Raw genomic sequence first — 12,907 nt, 5'->3', positions numbered from 1 at the left:
GCATAAAAAATAAAAACATTTTTACATCTTAAATTCGTGGTACAATTTGGTAAAATAATGGAATGTTAATTGATTTAAATGTCTTAAAGCATATTTTAATGAGCCTTTAAAAAAATAAATCCAGTGGTTTGATGTTAGAGACCTTTCAATCATTCGGGAGACGTGATATGATCTGCAAGCCAGCCGCTGCAAATATTTAATCAGCAATTCGGTTTCGCCTTTCAAATATTCATGAAATCTAATCAACTTAATCACGGCGTGATCTTTATTTCATGGCGTAATGAACCTGCCCCCCCCCCCACCACACATACACACACACACTCCCTCAAGCGTAGCTTCACAAAACCATGCAACGAACGCCCTCATCTACACACACACAAACACACACACACACACATACACACACAAAGTGGAGTGGAAGGAAGAAAATATGTCTGGGAAAGAAAGATATCAATGCAGGTCCGAAATAAGAAAATGGGAGAGGAAAGAGGTTAGAAGGAAGCAGGGGAGGAGGGAAGGAGGCTAGGAAAGCGTCTGATGATCTTGTTTTCTGATCAAATTTCCTAGCATTACCGTGCTAACTCGTTGATGTTAGCGTCACCGTGCTAACCCGTTGATGTTAGCGTCACCGTGCTAACCCGTTGATGCTAGCGTCATCGTGCTAACCCGTTGGTGTTAGCATTTATAATTAACAGGAATTCCGCTAATTTATTATTATTATTATTTACTCAATTATGAACGATTTATTTATTATATATTAATAATTAAATGATGATGATGTCAATTTAGAGTCAACGCAGGGGATGATTTAGGTAGTCCACAAACATAAGGACATAATAATGTACACTATAATGTACATAGTGCACATTATCCTGTCCACATGCGTGTTGGAGTCTCGAGTAGTTTGAGTAGAACACTGTAGTGTACAGCTTAATGCTGCCATGTTCCTTCAGCCTGTGGATTCTCAGCCAGAGGCAGAAATAAAGCTCAATCTGTTGTGTTCCATCAGGCGCAGTAAGAGCTCTCTGTTGTGTCTCACATATCTCATCTTAACAGATTGGATCATCTGGAAACACCAGCAGGAGAAGTTGTTATTTCACCACATGGATGCACACCTCAGAAACCCTTTGGTGTTCATGTTGAATGTTTGTGTTTTCACTCTACAATTTATTCCTGGCTCATGTTACTGTTCCTGCAATTTCTGTGTTTTTGTATATATATATATATATTAGTGCTGTCAAACGATTAAAATATTTAACCACAATTAATCACATTTATGTCCAAATTAATCACAATTAATCACAAATCTTTATCTATTCTAAATGTCCCTTCCTTTATTTTTTCTATAATTTTCTTTTCATTTTAATGCTCCTATCAACATGGAAAAGTGGATTGGCTTGCTTTATGCAAAAAAACGACATTGCCAAACAGGACGGTACAAAATAAAATGATAAAGTGCACATTTGAGGTGAACATGGACTCAGTCTGTAGTGCAGTTAAACTATGGCTTAACATTGAACAAAGCAGTCAGGCCTTATTTCAGAAACAATGAACCCTAACAGTGAGGTTACCAATAAAAGGTGAGTCTACTACTTACTAACGTTTATTGCCATTATATGTTAGACATACAGGGAATTTGACTTGGCGGTTGGTGCATGACGGAAGACAGTACAATAATGACAACATAGTGCAGCAATAAGATAAAAATAAAATAAAAGTATAATAAAATATATGCTATGGAATGCTATGAAATAAAATGTATGTCTAACATATAATGGCAATAAACGTTTCCTCATCCTGATTCAGCAGCTCCTCAAACAGAAAAAACCTGTTGACGTTTTCACACATCAGTCATCCTCCACAGCGCCACCACCACCTTTAAGAAAACGTTAATCTCACGATAAAACTGATCCTTAACTAAGACACCACTGATCTGTAAAGTGGGATCAACGCGTTTTTCCCTCCTCACACACGTGGAGGTGATGACGAGTGGAGTCGCTGAGATCCTCAGTGAGATCCCAGAGGAACAAAAGGACGCTAATCCTCCGCAGAGGGAGTCAGTCACAGGGAAGGATGATAGAGGGGGGGGGGTGATGCCATGTGATGATGGCAGACAATGGAATGAGCCAAACGCAGCGGGAGAGATTCAGATCTCTGTTTAAAGGTGATGGAGTCAGGTTGTTTTGAGGAGGGTGACTGACGGGGATTAAAGGGACTGAGATGTCAGCAAGTTGAATTCAAGCTCAACTCAAGGGATTCATTGATTAATCAGTTGATTGACAGACAATTGCTCAAATTGCTTTTGCTTCTAAGAATAATTGAAATTCATTTTGAACTTTAAATCGTCTCAATTGGACAAAACAGAAGTCTTGTTTCTGCATTGAGAACTTTTGACACATCCAAACATTTTCCCTGATCCTCACAAGCTTTTACTTGAGTAACATTTTCAACGCAGGACTTTTACAGTGTGTTATTAGCGCGTCTGCTTATGGACATGAATATTTAGAATTATGTGTAAACATGGTGACACTTGAAGGTTTGTTGAGAAATCACCATTCATGTGAGTGATGAAACCTTTAGAATAGTGAGTGATGCTGAATCCCAGCTTGAACCAGAGCTCTCTGCTGGTGATGTCACACGCTGCTGCCTCCTGAAGCCTGCAGCAGCGTGGGGGGGGCGGGGGGGTGGGGGGGGAGGGGGGGGGGAGTCACTGTGGAGGGGCTTCCCGCTGCAGAGCTTCACTCTCAATCCTCTCCGGACGCTTGGGAGAAGCAGCAGCAGGTAGAGAGCAAACGGCTGGACGGAGAGGAAGAAGGACTCCCCTGAATGGCACAGGTGCATGCTGGGACGTGCGGCGGAGACATGGAGAGGTCGCAGCGTGACGTGAGGGGGAAGTGGAAGAGGAAGAGGAAGAGGAGGAGGAGGTGTAAAGGCAAAGGTGAGTCCAGCAGGTGTGTCCCCCCCCTCCCCCCCCGGAGTGTCTTACTGTCTCAGTGATGCTGACGATGTTTCTTCTTCTTTGGCATCTTTAAAACGATGCAGTACAAGTTCTTTCATGCAGCCTGATATCGTTACTATTGTTTTTAATAGAAAGGAAGAGCTGCGTGTTTCCAAACTAATAAGAAATAACCTTGTTGTTTTTAAGTCAAACCTCCATCATCAGAACCCAATAATCACAGTCTCACTACATGTGAATGCTCAATTAACTCAATTAACATTAATTATAATTTGTAAAGTCAATTTAAGTAAAGTACTCGAGTAAATGTTTGGAGGAGCAACAACTTTTATGACTGTTTGATTTCATCTGCTCATATTTCAAAAAACACTGCGTTCTAAAAACAGCAACAATTCACCCGGGGGGAGTAAAACGACACAGTGTGTGTGTGTGTGTGTGTGTGTGTGTGTGTGTGTGTGTGTGTGTGTGTGATAAATGAAGCTCTGGTAATCATAATTACAGTCGTCTAGGCAACAGGTCAGCATTGTGGGATTAATCTGTCATTGTTGTGCACATGTTAATCCTCAGTAAATGCAGCAGATTACTTCTGTATTATTCAAAGTGCTCTAAGCTCCTTCCACTTTCATTAATGACCCGTTGGCCTTTTTTTGGGTGCAAAATCAGCGCCGGAGTGAAAACTGTCTCCTCGCGGGTCACATGTCTCTCTTTGGGTCCAGCGTGCACGTTCTGCTGGTTCTACACCTCCACTAATAAGTCTGTCATCATTTATAGCTGAACTACTACGATCAGGTCTCCTTCTCACTTTCATTCTGTTAAAATACAAGTTTAGCTTTTGATTGACGGTGATGATGATTTAAAGAAATAAGCTTTAGTGCAAAGGAGAGCCTTTGTGAGAATATATTTATAGGTTCACAACTACTTTGCTCATCAAAATACTTTTGGTTTGGCTTAAAATGACGACAAAGTTCAAAGTAAACGTAAAGGCCTGGTTATGTTTAAGTTAACACGCAGTTTAAACTACATCAGGGGTGTTAAACTCACTTCAGGTTGGACACATGTGAACAACATAAAAAATATGATATACTCTTAAACATCATGGTTCGGTTTGAAAGACTGAAATAAGCAGACAGATGAGTTGGATCAAAATGATCTCCCGTTAAGTCCTAATATTTAAAATTAAACCGTCATTCTGTCAATTAAGTCGCCACAAAACAGTTTAAACGATACGTCTGTCAGCAGGAAATCAGCCTCATTGTTGTTTGTTGTTTGTTTAAAAGCACAAATCGTCATTGTGTATTTCTCTTTGTCCCCTATTCAGTAGAATTGAAGTGTTGTCGTTATGCTAAGCTAGGCTAACCAGGTCAGCTAAACCTGACATGAATGCAGTTACAACATTTGCACGCAGGATGATGTTGGACTTTGTTAAACTGAACTTGTGTATTTAGTCCAGCGAGGACGCGACTCTTAATGAGGATTTCAGACCAGCAGGAAAAAACAAATCACCATTTGGCTGTAAAATCCCCTTCTGCTGGCTTTTCAGTCTAAATTTAACAAAGTGTCGCTCGCTGGAGCAAACGTCTGACGGCGGATTACGATCGTGCAGCACGGAGCCAACAGCTGCTGCGCGTTGGATGCTTTTTGGATAAGTGAGCGGCGCCATGCGGCCCAAGTTACTGCAGCAATTTCACTGATGGATCTCCACCAAACATCAGCAATATGGTTTGTGCGATCATCATGTGACTTAATGGCCGCCAGGGTCAGTGGGCGCCGCTCCCTCCGATGTGCTGCTGCTGCTGCTGCTGCCGGGGGTTCGAGTCCCGCCGGGACGACAGAAAGAGAGTCAGCATCCTTCCTTTTATTGTTTGTCCCAAAATATAAAAAAAGTGAACCTTAACTCCTTATAAAAAAAAAAACATTCACACACCTGCAAGCAACGTTTGAGTCGTCAATCGATAGATCGCACTTCTGAGCCCCGGACCCCCCCCCCCGGGCCTCCCTAAATGCACACTGCGTTGAGAAAACAAGCTTTTTAAAAGTGCTCATCGTCATGAATTCAGACTTTACAAGGTGCTCTTATTTTGGAATTCCTTCGACCCGTTTACTGAGATGACACCTCATGTAAAGTCTTTATATTTATATCTACCTGCTGTAAATGGTACCCTCATGAGGTGATGGATACGAAGCCATGGAGGCCTGCGTCTGAAGGGGCCGAGACGGGAGAATCCAAAAGGATCAAAAACACAGAATCCAGAAGGTCTTGATTATTTGTCTTTTTTTAAATGGTTTTCCACGAGATGATGCTTTTCATAAAATTGCGCTAAATCCTCTTTAATGGTCCTCTCATCTCATTGGAGCGTCATCTCACGCACACACTGCTGCGTTATGTTCCCATAGTCGGTGGATTGGATTTAATAAAATAAAAATCCCTTTGTTGAAGTTGTCCTTCTCAGCTCAGAGTAAATAATGATTCTCAGAGTGAAACCAACAGTTACAAAGATGCTGCGATAGATGAAGATGTGTCGCACATATAGTGATTCAAGTTATTAATAAACTGCTACAGATTAGAGATTTTAAGTAATTAAGCCTAGTTTAGGCCCCAAATGATTAAAATGATTTTTTTTTAACTTCCTCACACATCACTTGACAGAAGACAGTTGGAACTGAGATGTTAAATGAGTTTTTTTTTTCCAGTCCAGAGTTGTGCAGGTGACCTTTGATCAACTCCTGTGGAGAGAGAAGCTTAAACTGGACTAACTTCTAATCGCCTCTAGTCCTCGGCAGCTTTTATTGTGAAAAGCCTTTTTTCACCGAGGCTCCATCCACACTGATACGTTTCATTTTTAAACATCAGGCCTAAAAGAACACGTCACGTGACCATTCACGTGAAACGCAGCGGGAGGTGAGCGTTTCTATGGCGACGGGGGGGGGGGGGGGGGGTCGCTGCAGCCTCCTCTCCTCATTGGACCCTGTGTCTCCTCCTCGTCTCACACCTGAGGGACGAGGAGGAGACACGCAGAGAGGAAGAGGAGGCCATCAGCAGGTTATTATCCGTCGGCCATATGTTTCCAGCATCGATTTGATCTCCAGAAGAAGAGAGCAGGCGTTAAGCTGCGGCTGGAAACAATAAAGGAAAGACGAGTAAAACACGTTTGATTATTTTTGGGGATTTTCAGCTTTGTTTGACAGAAACGTGTGTGTGTGTGTGTGAGCAGAGAAACGTCTCTTTGCCTTTAGGGTCTGACCTTTGTGAGCAGGAAGTCAACATGAACCCAATGAGTGAAGTCCATAAGCCTTACATTCACACTGAGTTCTGGTTCCGGTTCTGGTCCCCTGTGAGCATCAGAACACCTTAACCCCCCACCTTCATAGATCCAAAGAGTTTCATTAAAGCATCCGCTACAAATCTTCAACATCTAAAATCAAGTTAAACACGTTACTAATCATTTTAAAGATCGGAATAAAGAAAGTGAGCAAAATAGTTTCAAAAAGTTTCCTTATTTCTTTGCCCTTGAGGAAAGTAAATGGAACTGATTTAACCCTTAATTACACTTAACCAATGAGATTATCCACAGCTGTCAAACCACACACACACACACACACACACACACCGGACAGGCAGCGGGTGCTTCTCGCCCCCCCCCCCCCATGCCTAATTTCATTACTCTATTAAAAAAGGTCCATTAACAGCGACTGGAGGGAAACATCCTTTCATCCTTTCTGAGGAAATAAACACAAATACTGTTTATTTACATCGTGGTCCTGATCTGCACGAAGCAAACAAACAATAACATCTGCCTGTCGACTTTTTAACGTCTTTATGTCACATTTAAAGAAACAGGAGAACATTTAGTAAACACGAGTCTTTAAGCCTTGCTTTTAAGAAAAAAGGATTTCATAAAACTTGACATTATTAATAGCTTTACTTTAGAAAAAAAAGCCAAATTCACGGGTTATGGTATTATGATCTCTGGTGTACTATTGTGTACTCTGGTGTACTCTGGTGTACTCTGGTGTACTCTGGTGTACTCCTGTGTACGGTCTCTAAATCACGCCATCTGGCTCCTGCTCGTTTAAGAGCTTCTTCTTCTCCTGAAGACTCTTATTGGATCATCTCTACATGTGGGAAAGAGCTGTTTTAAACCCAAGAAGTCGTGTTGTGGCCTCATGTGTCTCAGAGCGAATCAACGTCTCATCAACGTCTCATCAACGTCTCATCAACGTCTCATCAACGTCTCATCAACGTCTCATCAACGTCTCATCAATCCCAGAAGTCCCTGCGACGCCGGAGTGTCGTCAGCTGACGATGCTGACAATTCAAGTCATTCTTTTTACTCCTTGCACTTTATAAATGTTGTAAAACTAACAAGATGGAAGGTTTGGGCAGGAGAAAACTGGACCAGAACTGGACCAGAACTGAAGACAAATAACAAAAGAACTTCTGGTAAATGAACAGGACTTTTGTTTCCAGGTACCAGCAGCCTGGAGGTGAAGGAGAACCGGGGTGACGGCGCCCAGCTGGACGGCGAGCCGCTGCGGAGGTTCCACCCGTCGGCCTTCAGCGCGGCCCCCCCCAAACGCGGGCCCAGGGCCCCCAAGAGGAGGCGGCCCCACCGGAGCCACCCGACCTGCGAGAGAGCGGAGGCGCTGGTGCAGCTGAGCGGGCTGCGGCCCGGCCCCCGCTGCGAGGCGCCGGCGGAGACGGGCCCTCCGCTCGCCCCGGAGGTCCCCGTGGGGGTTGAGGTCAGCGGCGTCCGCTTCGAGGGCCGCGGCCCCGCCAAGAAGCGGACCAAGAGGAGGGCCGCTGAGCTGGCCCTGCGCTCCTTCATCCCGCTCCCCGGCGCCGCCGCCCCCTGGCCGGGCCCCCCCGACCCCCAGGAGGAGCTGTTCTCCAGCGCGTACGGCCGCAGGCGAGTCGTCCGCCTGGCGCTGGACGTCTCCCCCGCCGCCCCGCGGCACCTGGGCCCGGCGGCGCTGCTCGGCGAGCTGCGGCCGGGGGTCAGGTACACGTGCCTGACGGAGCGGCTGCACGGCCGGCCGGACAGGAGCTTCGTGGTGGTGGTCCGGGTGGAGGGGAGGGCGTTCGAAGGGTGTGGTCACAGTAAGAGGGCGGCCAAGGCGAGGGCGGCCGGCGCCGCCCTGCGCTCCGTTTACGGCGTCGGCCCGGAACCAGAGACGAAGGTCACGGGTCTCCAGCATCAGCTTCCTCAGGTGAGTCTAATCCACCATCTACTGTATATACACATACATACATACATACATACATCCAAACATCTCCATCATGTGCCGCCTCGTCCCAAAAAGCCTGAAATCGCCTCACGGCGCCCCAAACGCCTCCGATGTGAGCGGCGTGACGCATTAACAGACATTGTTACAGCGCATTAGGGATGAAGGAGGCGAGAAGGAGGTGTGAGGAGCATCATAATCTGACAGATCATCGTTCAACACACTCATTACACCTTCAGAGCCTTCAGAGAAGCACCGTTAGGAACAGAGCAGGAGCTCGATGACAATAACACAACAAACCATGTGACGGGTCAGGAGACACCTGCTGGACAACGTGAAGGTCAGAATAAGAATGGATACACCCTGAGTAACGCTTCTTCTTCTGCAGTTCTTCGCAGAGTCGATCTTCCACCTGGTGGAGGAGAAATACTCGGAGCTGACCCACGGACGCTCCTCCACCTCCTCCTGCAAAGGCCTGGCAGCGGTGGTCATGACCAGAGGTCAGAGAGGGGCACAGAGTTCTTTGGGTTTGGGTCGGTGGTCATGACCAGAGGTCAGAGAGGGGCACAGAGTTCTTTGGGTGTGGGTTGGTGGTCATGACCAGAGGTCAGAGAGGGGCACAGAGTTCTTTGGGTTTGGGTCGCTGCTTCACGTACGTCACGATGCCTGCTTCCACCCGCAGAGCAGCTGAAGATGGGACAAGTCTGTGACCTGTGACCTTTCTTCTTCAGTATCTTCTGTGACCTTCACCCCCGCTCTCGCTCCTCCAGGACTCGACCTGAGGTCTTCGCGGGTGGTGTCTCTGGCCACCGGGACCAAGTGTCGGGACCCGGACGGCGTCGGAGACCGCGAGGTCGCGCTCAGCGACTGCCACGGCGAGGTCCTCAGCCGCACGGCGCTGGTCCGCTTCCTGTACGCCCAGCTGGAGACGCTGCTACGGTAACCAGATCAGTCACTGTCTGGTCACCATGACGACCACCAACCATCTGATCAGTAATCAAACCACAAGGGTCACAAAGGTCTCAAAGCCTCTCCTGTCTTCTCCTCTCGCTGTCTTCTCCTCTCGTTGTCTTCTCCTCTTGTGTCCTCTCCTCTCGCTGTCTTCTCCTCTCGTTGTCTTCTCCTCTTGTGTCTTCTCCTCTCGTTGTCTTCTCCTCTCGTTGTATATCTTCTCCTCTTGTGTCCTCTCCTCTCGCTGTCTTCTCCTCTCGTTGTCCTCTCCTCTCGTTGTCCTCTCCTCTTGTGTCTTCTCCTCTCGCTGTCTTCTCCTCTCGTTGTCCTCTCCTCTCGTTGTCCTCTCCTCTTGTGTCTTCTCCTCTCGTTGTCTTCTCCTCTCGTTGTATATCTTCTCCTCTTGTGTCCTCTCCTCTCGTTGTCCTCTCCTCTCGCTGTCCTCTCCTCTCGTTGTCTTCTCCTCTCGCTGTCTTCTCCTCTCGTTGTCCTCTCCTCTCGTTGTCCTCTCCTCTTGTGTCTTCTCCTCTCGTTGTCTTCTCCTCTCGTTGTACATCTTCTCCTCTTGTGTCCTCTCCTCTCGCTGTCTTCTCCTCTCGTTGTCCTCTCCTCTTGTGTCTTCTCCTCTCGTTGTCTTCTCCTCTCGTTGTCCTCTCCTCTCGTTGTCCTCTTCTCTCCTCTCCTGTCTTCTCCTCTTGTGTCTTCTCCTCTCGTTGTCTTCTCCTCTCGCTGTCTTCTCCTCTCGTTGTCTTCTCCTCTCGCTGTCTTCTCCTCTCGTTATCCTCTCCTCTCGTTGTCCTCTCCTCTTGTGTCCTCTCCTCTCGCTGTCTTCTCCTCTCGTTGTCTTCTCCTCTCGTTGTCCTCTCCTCTCGTTGTCCTCTCCTCTTGTGTCTTCTCCTCTTGTGTCTTCTCCTCTCGTTGTCCTCTCCTCTCGTTGTCCTCTCCTCTTGTGTCTTCTCCTCTTGTGTCTTCTCCTCTCGTTGTCTTCTCCTCTCGTTGTCTTGTCCTCTCGTGTCTCCTCTCCTCTCGTTGTCTTCTCCTCTTGTGTCTTCTCCTCTCGTTGTCTTCTCCTCTCGTTGTCCTCTCCTCTCGTTGTCCTCTCCTCTCGTTGTCTTCTCCTCTCGTTGTCTTCTCCTCTTGTGTCTTCTCCTCTCGTTGTCTTCTCCTCTCGTTGTCTTCTCCTCTCGTTGTCCTCTCCTCTCGTTGTCTTCTCCTCTTGTGTCTTCTCCTCTCGTTGTCTTCTCCTCTCGCTGTCTTCTCCTCTCGTTGTCTTGTCCTCTCGTGTCTCCTGTCCTCTCGTTGTCCTCTCCTCTTGTGTCTTCTCCTCTCGTTGTCCTCTCCTCTTGTGTCTTCTCCTCTCGTTGTCTTCTCCTCTTGTGTCTTCTCCTCTCGTTATCCTCTCCTCTCGTTGTCCTCTCCTCTTGTGTCCTCTCCTCTCGCTGTCTTCTCCTCTCGTTGTCCTCTCCTCTCGTTGTCCTCTCCTCTTGTGTCTTCTCCTCTTGTGTCTTCTCCTCTCGTTGTCTTCTCCTCTCGCTGTCTTCTCCTCTCGTTGTCTTGTCCTCTCGTGTCTCCTCTCCTCTCGTTGTCTTCTCCTCTTGTGTCTTCTCCTCTCGTTGTCTTCTCCTCTCGTTGTCCTCTCCTCTCGTTGTCTTCTCCTCTTGTGTCTTCTCCTCTCGTTGTCTTCTCCTCTCGTTGTCCTCTCCTCTCGTTGTCCTCTCCTCTTGTGTCTTCTCCTCTTGTGTCTTCTCCTCTCGTTGTCTTCTCCTCTCGCTGTCTTCTCCTCTCGTTGTCTTGTCCTCTCGTGTCTCCTCTCCTCTCGTTGTCTTCTCCTCTTGTGTCTTCTCCTCTCGTTGTCTTCTCCTCTCGTTGTCCTCTCCTCTCGTTGTCTTCTCCTCTTGTGTCTTCTCCTCTCGTTGTCTTCTCCTCTCGTTGTCCTCTCCTCTCGTTGTCTTGTCCTCTTGTGTCTTCTCCTCTCGTTGTCTTGTCCTCTTGTGTCTTCTCCTCTCGTTGTCTTGTCCTCTTGTGTCTTCTCCTCTCGTTGTCTTGTCCTCTCGTGTCTTGTCCTCTCTGAAGGGAGCCGGCAGACTGTCAGGAAGAATCCATCTTCGTACCAAATGAGGGCGGCGGCTTCCGGCTGCGGGACGGCGTCCTCTTCCACATGTACGCCAGCTCGTCGCCGTGCGGAGACGCTCGACTCCACTGCCCCCACGAGGCCGCACGCGAGGCCTCAGGCACGAACCCAGAGCATCAGACGCAAATGACCTTTGGACCTGTCCGATGACCTCCAAACTCAATCAGCACCTTCTGTCCTCTGGTGGCAGGTCCCGGGAGGAGGTTCCACTGCCACCTCCGGGTGAAGGTGGACGGAGGCGAGGGGACGCTGCCCATCACGGCCCGAGGAGCCAATCGGAACCGGGCCGGACCTCTCGCCATCATGTCCTGCACCGACAAGATCGCCAAGTGAGTTTGTGATCAGCTGATATTTGATGGGATGGAAATTGAAAGAATTTTAAACGCTTTTACTTTTGGATGTTTTTCTTTTATAAGATATCTTTGATGAGTGGAAAGAGAAGATCCAAAATGTCATAGACATCCTGCTTGGCATATTTAAACATGAAAAAAACTATTCTTGTCTTTTCCATCTTGGATCTTCTTGTTTTATTAAAGTTGAAGAGACATCCTGCTTCGAGCTGCTTTCCTTCTGATCCTCCTGTCACCTGACAGGTGGAGTGTGGTGGGCCTCCAGGGGGCGCTGCTGTCTCGCCTGGTGGAGCCGGTCTACCTGCACAGCCTGACCGTGGGGACCCTGAGCCACACGGGTCACCTGGGCCGGGCCGTGGCCCGCCGCCTCGCCCCCGTCAGGCGCCTCCCCTTCCCGTACCGCCGGCGGAAGCTGCTGCTCGGATGTGGGTCCAAAATGTTTTAAATGATGGTTGACGCTTTATTGAGGTGCAGAATCACCTCTCTGACACCCCCCCCCCCCCCCCTCGCCGCCTCCCCTCCCCCCCTCAGGTCTGAGCCGCAGCGCGGCCCGGCCGGCGGGCAAGGCGCCCAACGTGAGCGTGAACTGGAGTCGGGGCGACGGAGGCCTGGAGGAGATCTGCGGCGCCACGGGGCGCAGGAAGGCCGAAGGGACGCCGTCGCGGCTCTGCAGGGGGTCCATGGCGGCCCGCTGGCAGGCGCTGCAGCTGCAGGTACAGAACCGCCGACACCGACCCAGAAAAGATCAAACACATCGGGGAAAACGACCAAAGGTGATTCGACCGTGTTGCTTTCCCAGCTGAGCGGTTCTGGTTCCGGTTCCAAGATGGCCGCTGGGCGCTACCAGAGGGCGAAGCAGCAGTTCACGGGCGCTCTGCAGGGCGCGGGTCTCGGGACCTGGCCCACAAAACCTCCAGAACCGGGTCACTCCAAATAGCCGGTGTCTGTTGACAGGCTACAGACTACAAAAGGGTTCGGGTCAAAGGTCACGTGTGTGTGTGTGTTTGTGCGTGGAGGAGCTACAAAGATCATCTCACCCTCTTCTTCTTTATAAAATATTTAGGGACATTTAGGCAAAAGAGAGAATAGTTAACGTGGAACGTTTGAGTGGAATAAAAGAACTTAATAAAGATAATACTGGAATCACCTTATATACAACTCATGTCACAAAGCAATAAAGCACTTGTTAACTTGTAGAGACGCTGCACACTAATGAAGTACTGCCATAATATATATACACTGTAAAAAGAATACGTATCTGATACCAGAACATTCTACAGCTCAAAATGTCCTCAA

General features: G+C 48.2%; 2 protein-coding genes across 2 annotated transcripts in view; both read left to right on the top strand.

Moving 5' to 3' along the window:
* The window catches only part of myo10 (myosin X), a 209,716-nt gene that overhangs the window by 138,833 nt on the left and 57,976 nt on the right, over window positions 1-12,907 (top strand). The window lies entirely within an intron of this gene.
* Window positions 2,863-12,758, top strand: LOC119209519 (double-stranded RNA-specific editase B2-like). Its single transcript, XM_062557827.1, has 9 exons — window positions 2,863-2,938; window positions 7,425-8,141; window positions 8,548-8,679; window positions 8,950-9,118; window positions 11,204-11,383; window positions 11,462-11,590; window positions 11,855-12,036; window positions 12,143-12,384; window positions 12,438-12,758. Exons 1-9 carry the CDS (start codon window positions 2,863-2,865, stop codon window positions 12,546-12,548), a joined length of 1,938 nt encoding a protein of 645 aa, XP_062413811.1. The 3' UTR covers window positions 12,549-12,758.

This window comes from Pungitius pungitius, chromosome 15 (assembly GCF_949316345.1).
Source record: "Pungitius pungitius chromosome 15, fPunPun2.1, whole genome shotgun sequence".
Classification (NCBI taxonomy): domain Eukaryota; kingdom Metazoa; phylum Chordata; class Actinopteri; order Perciformes; family Gasterosteidae; genus Pungitius; species Pungitius pungitius.
This window is presented reverse-complemented; position numbering and strand designations above follow the sequence as displayed.

Excerpts from the sequence above, each read along its gene's own strand:
- LOC119209519 (XM_062557827.1), top strand. The coding sequence starts at position 2,863 with ATGGAGAGGTCGCAGCGTGACGTGAGGGGGAAGTGGAAGAGGAAGAGG. Across the intron at positions 8,142-8,547 it reads ACCAGAGACGAAGGTCACGG|TAACGCTTCTTCTTCTGCAG; the intron begins GTCTCCAGCATC and ends ATACACCCTGAG. Across the intron at positions 8,680-8,949 it reads AGCGGTGGTCATGACCAGAG|GACTCGACCTGAGGTCTTCG; the intron begins GTCAGAGAGGGG and ends TCGCTCCTCCAG.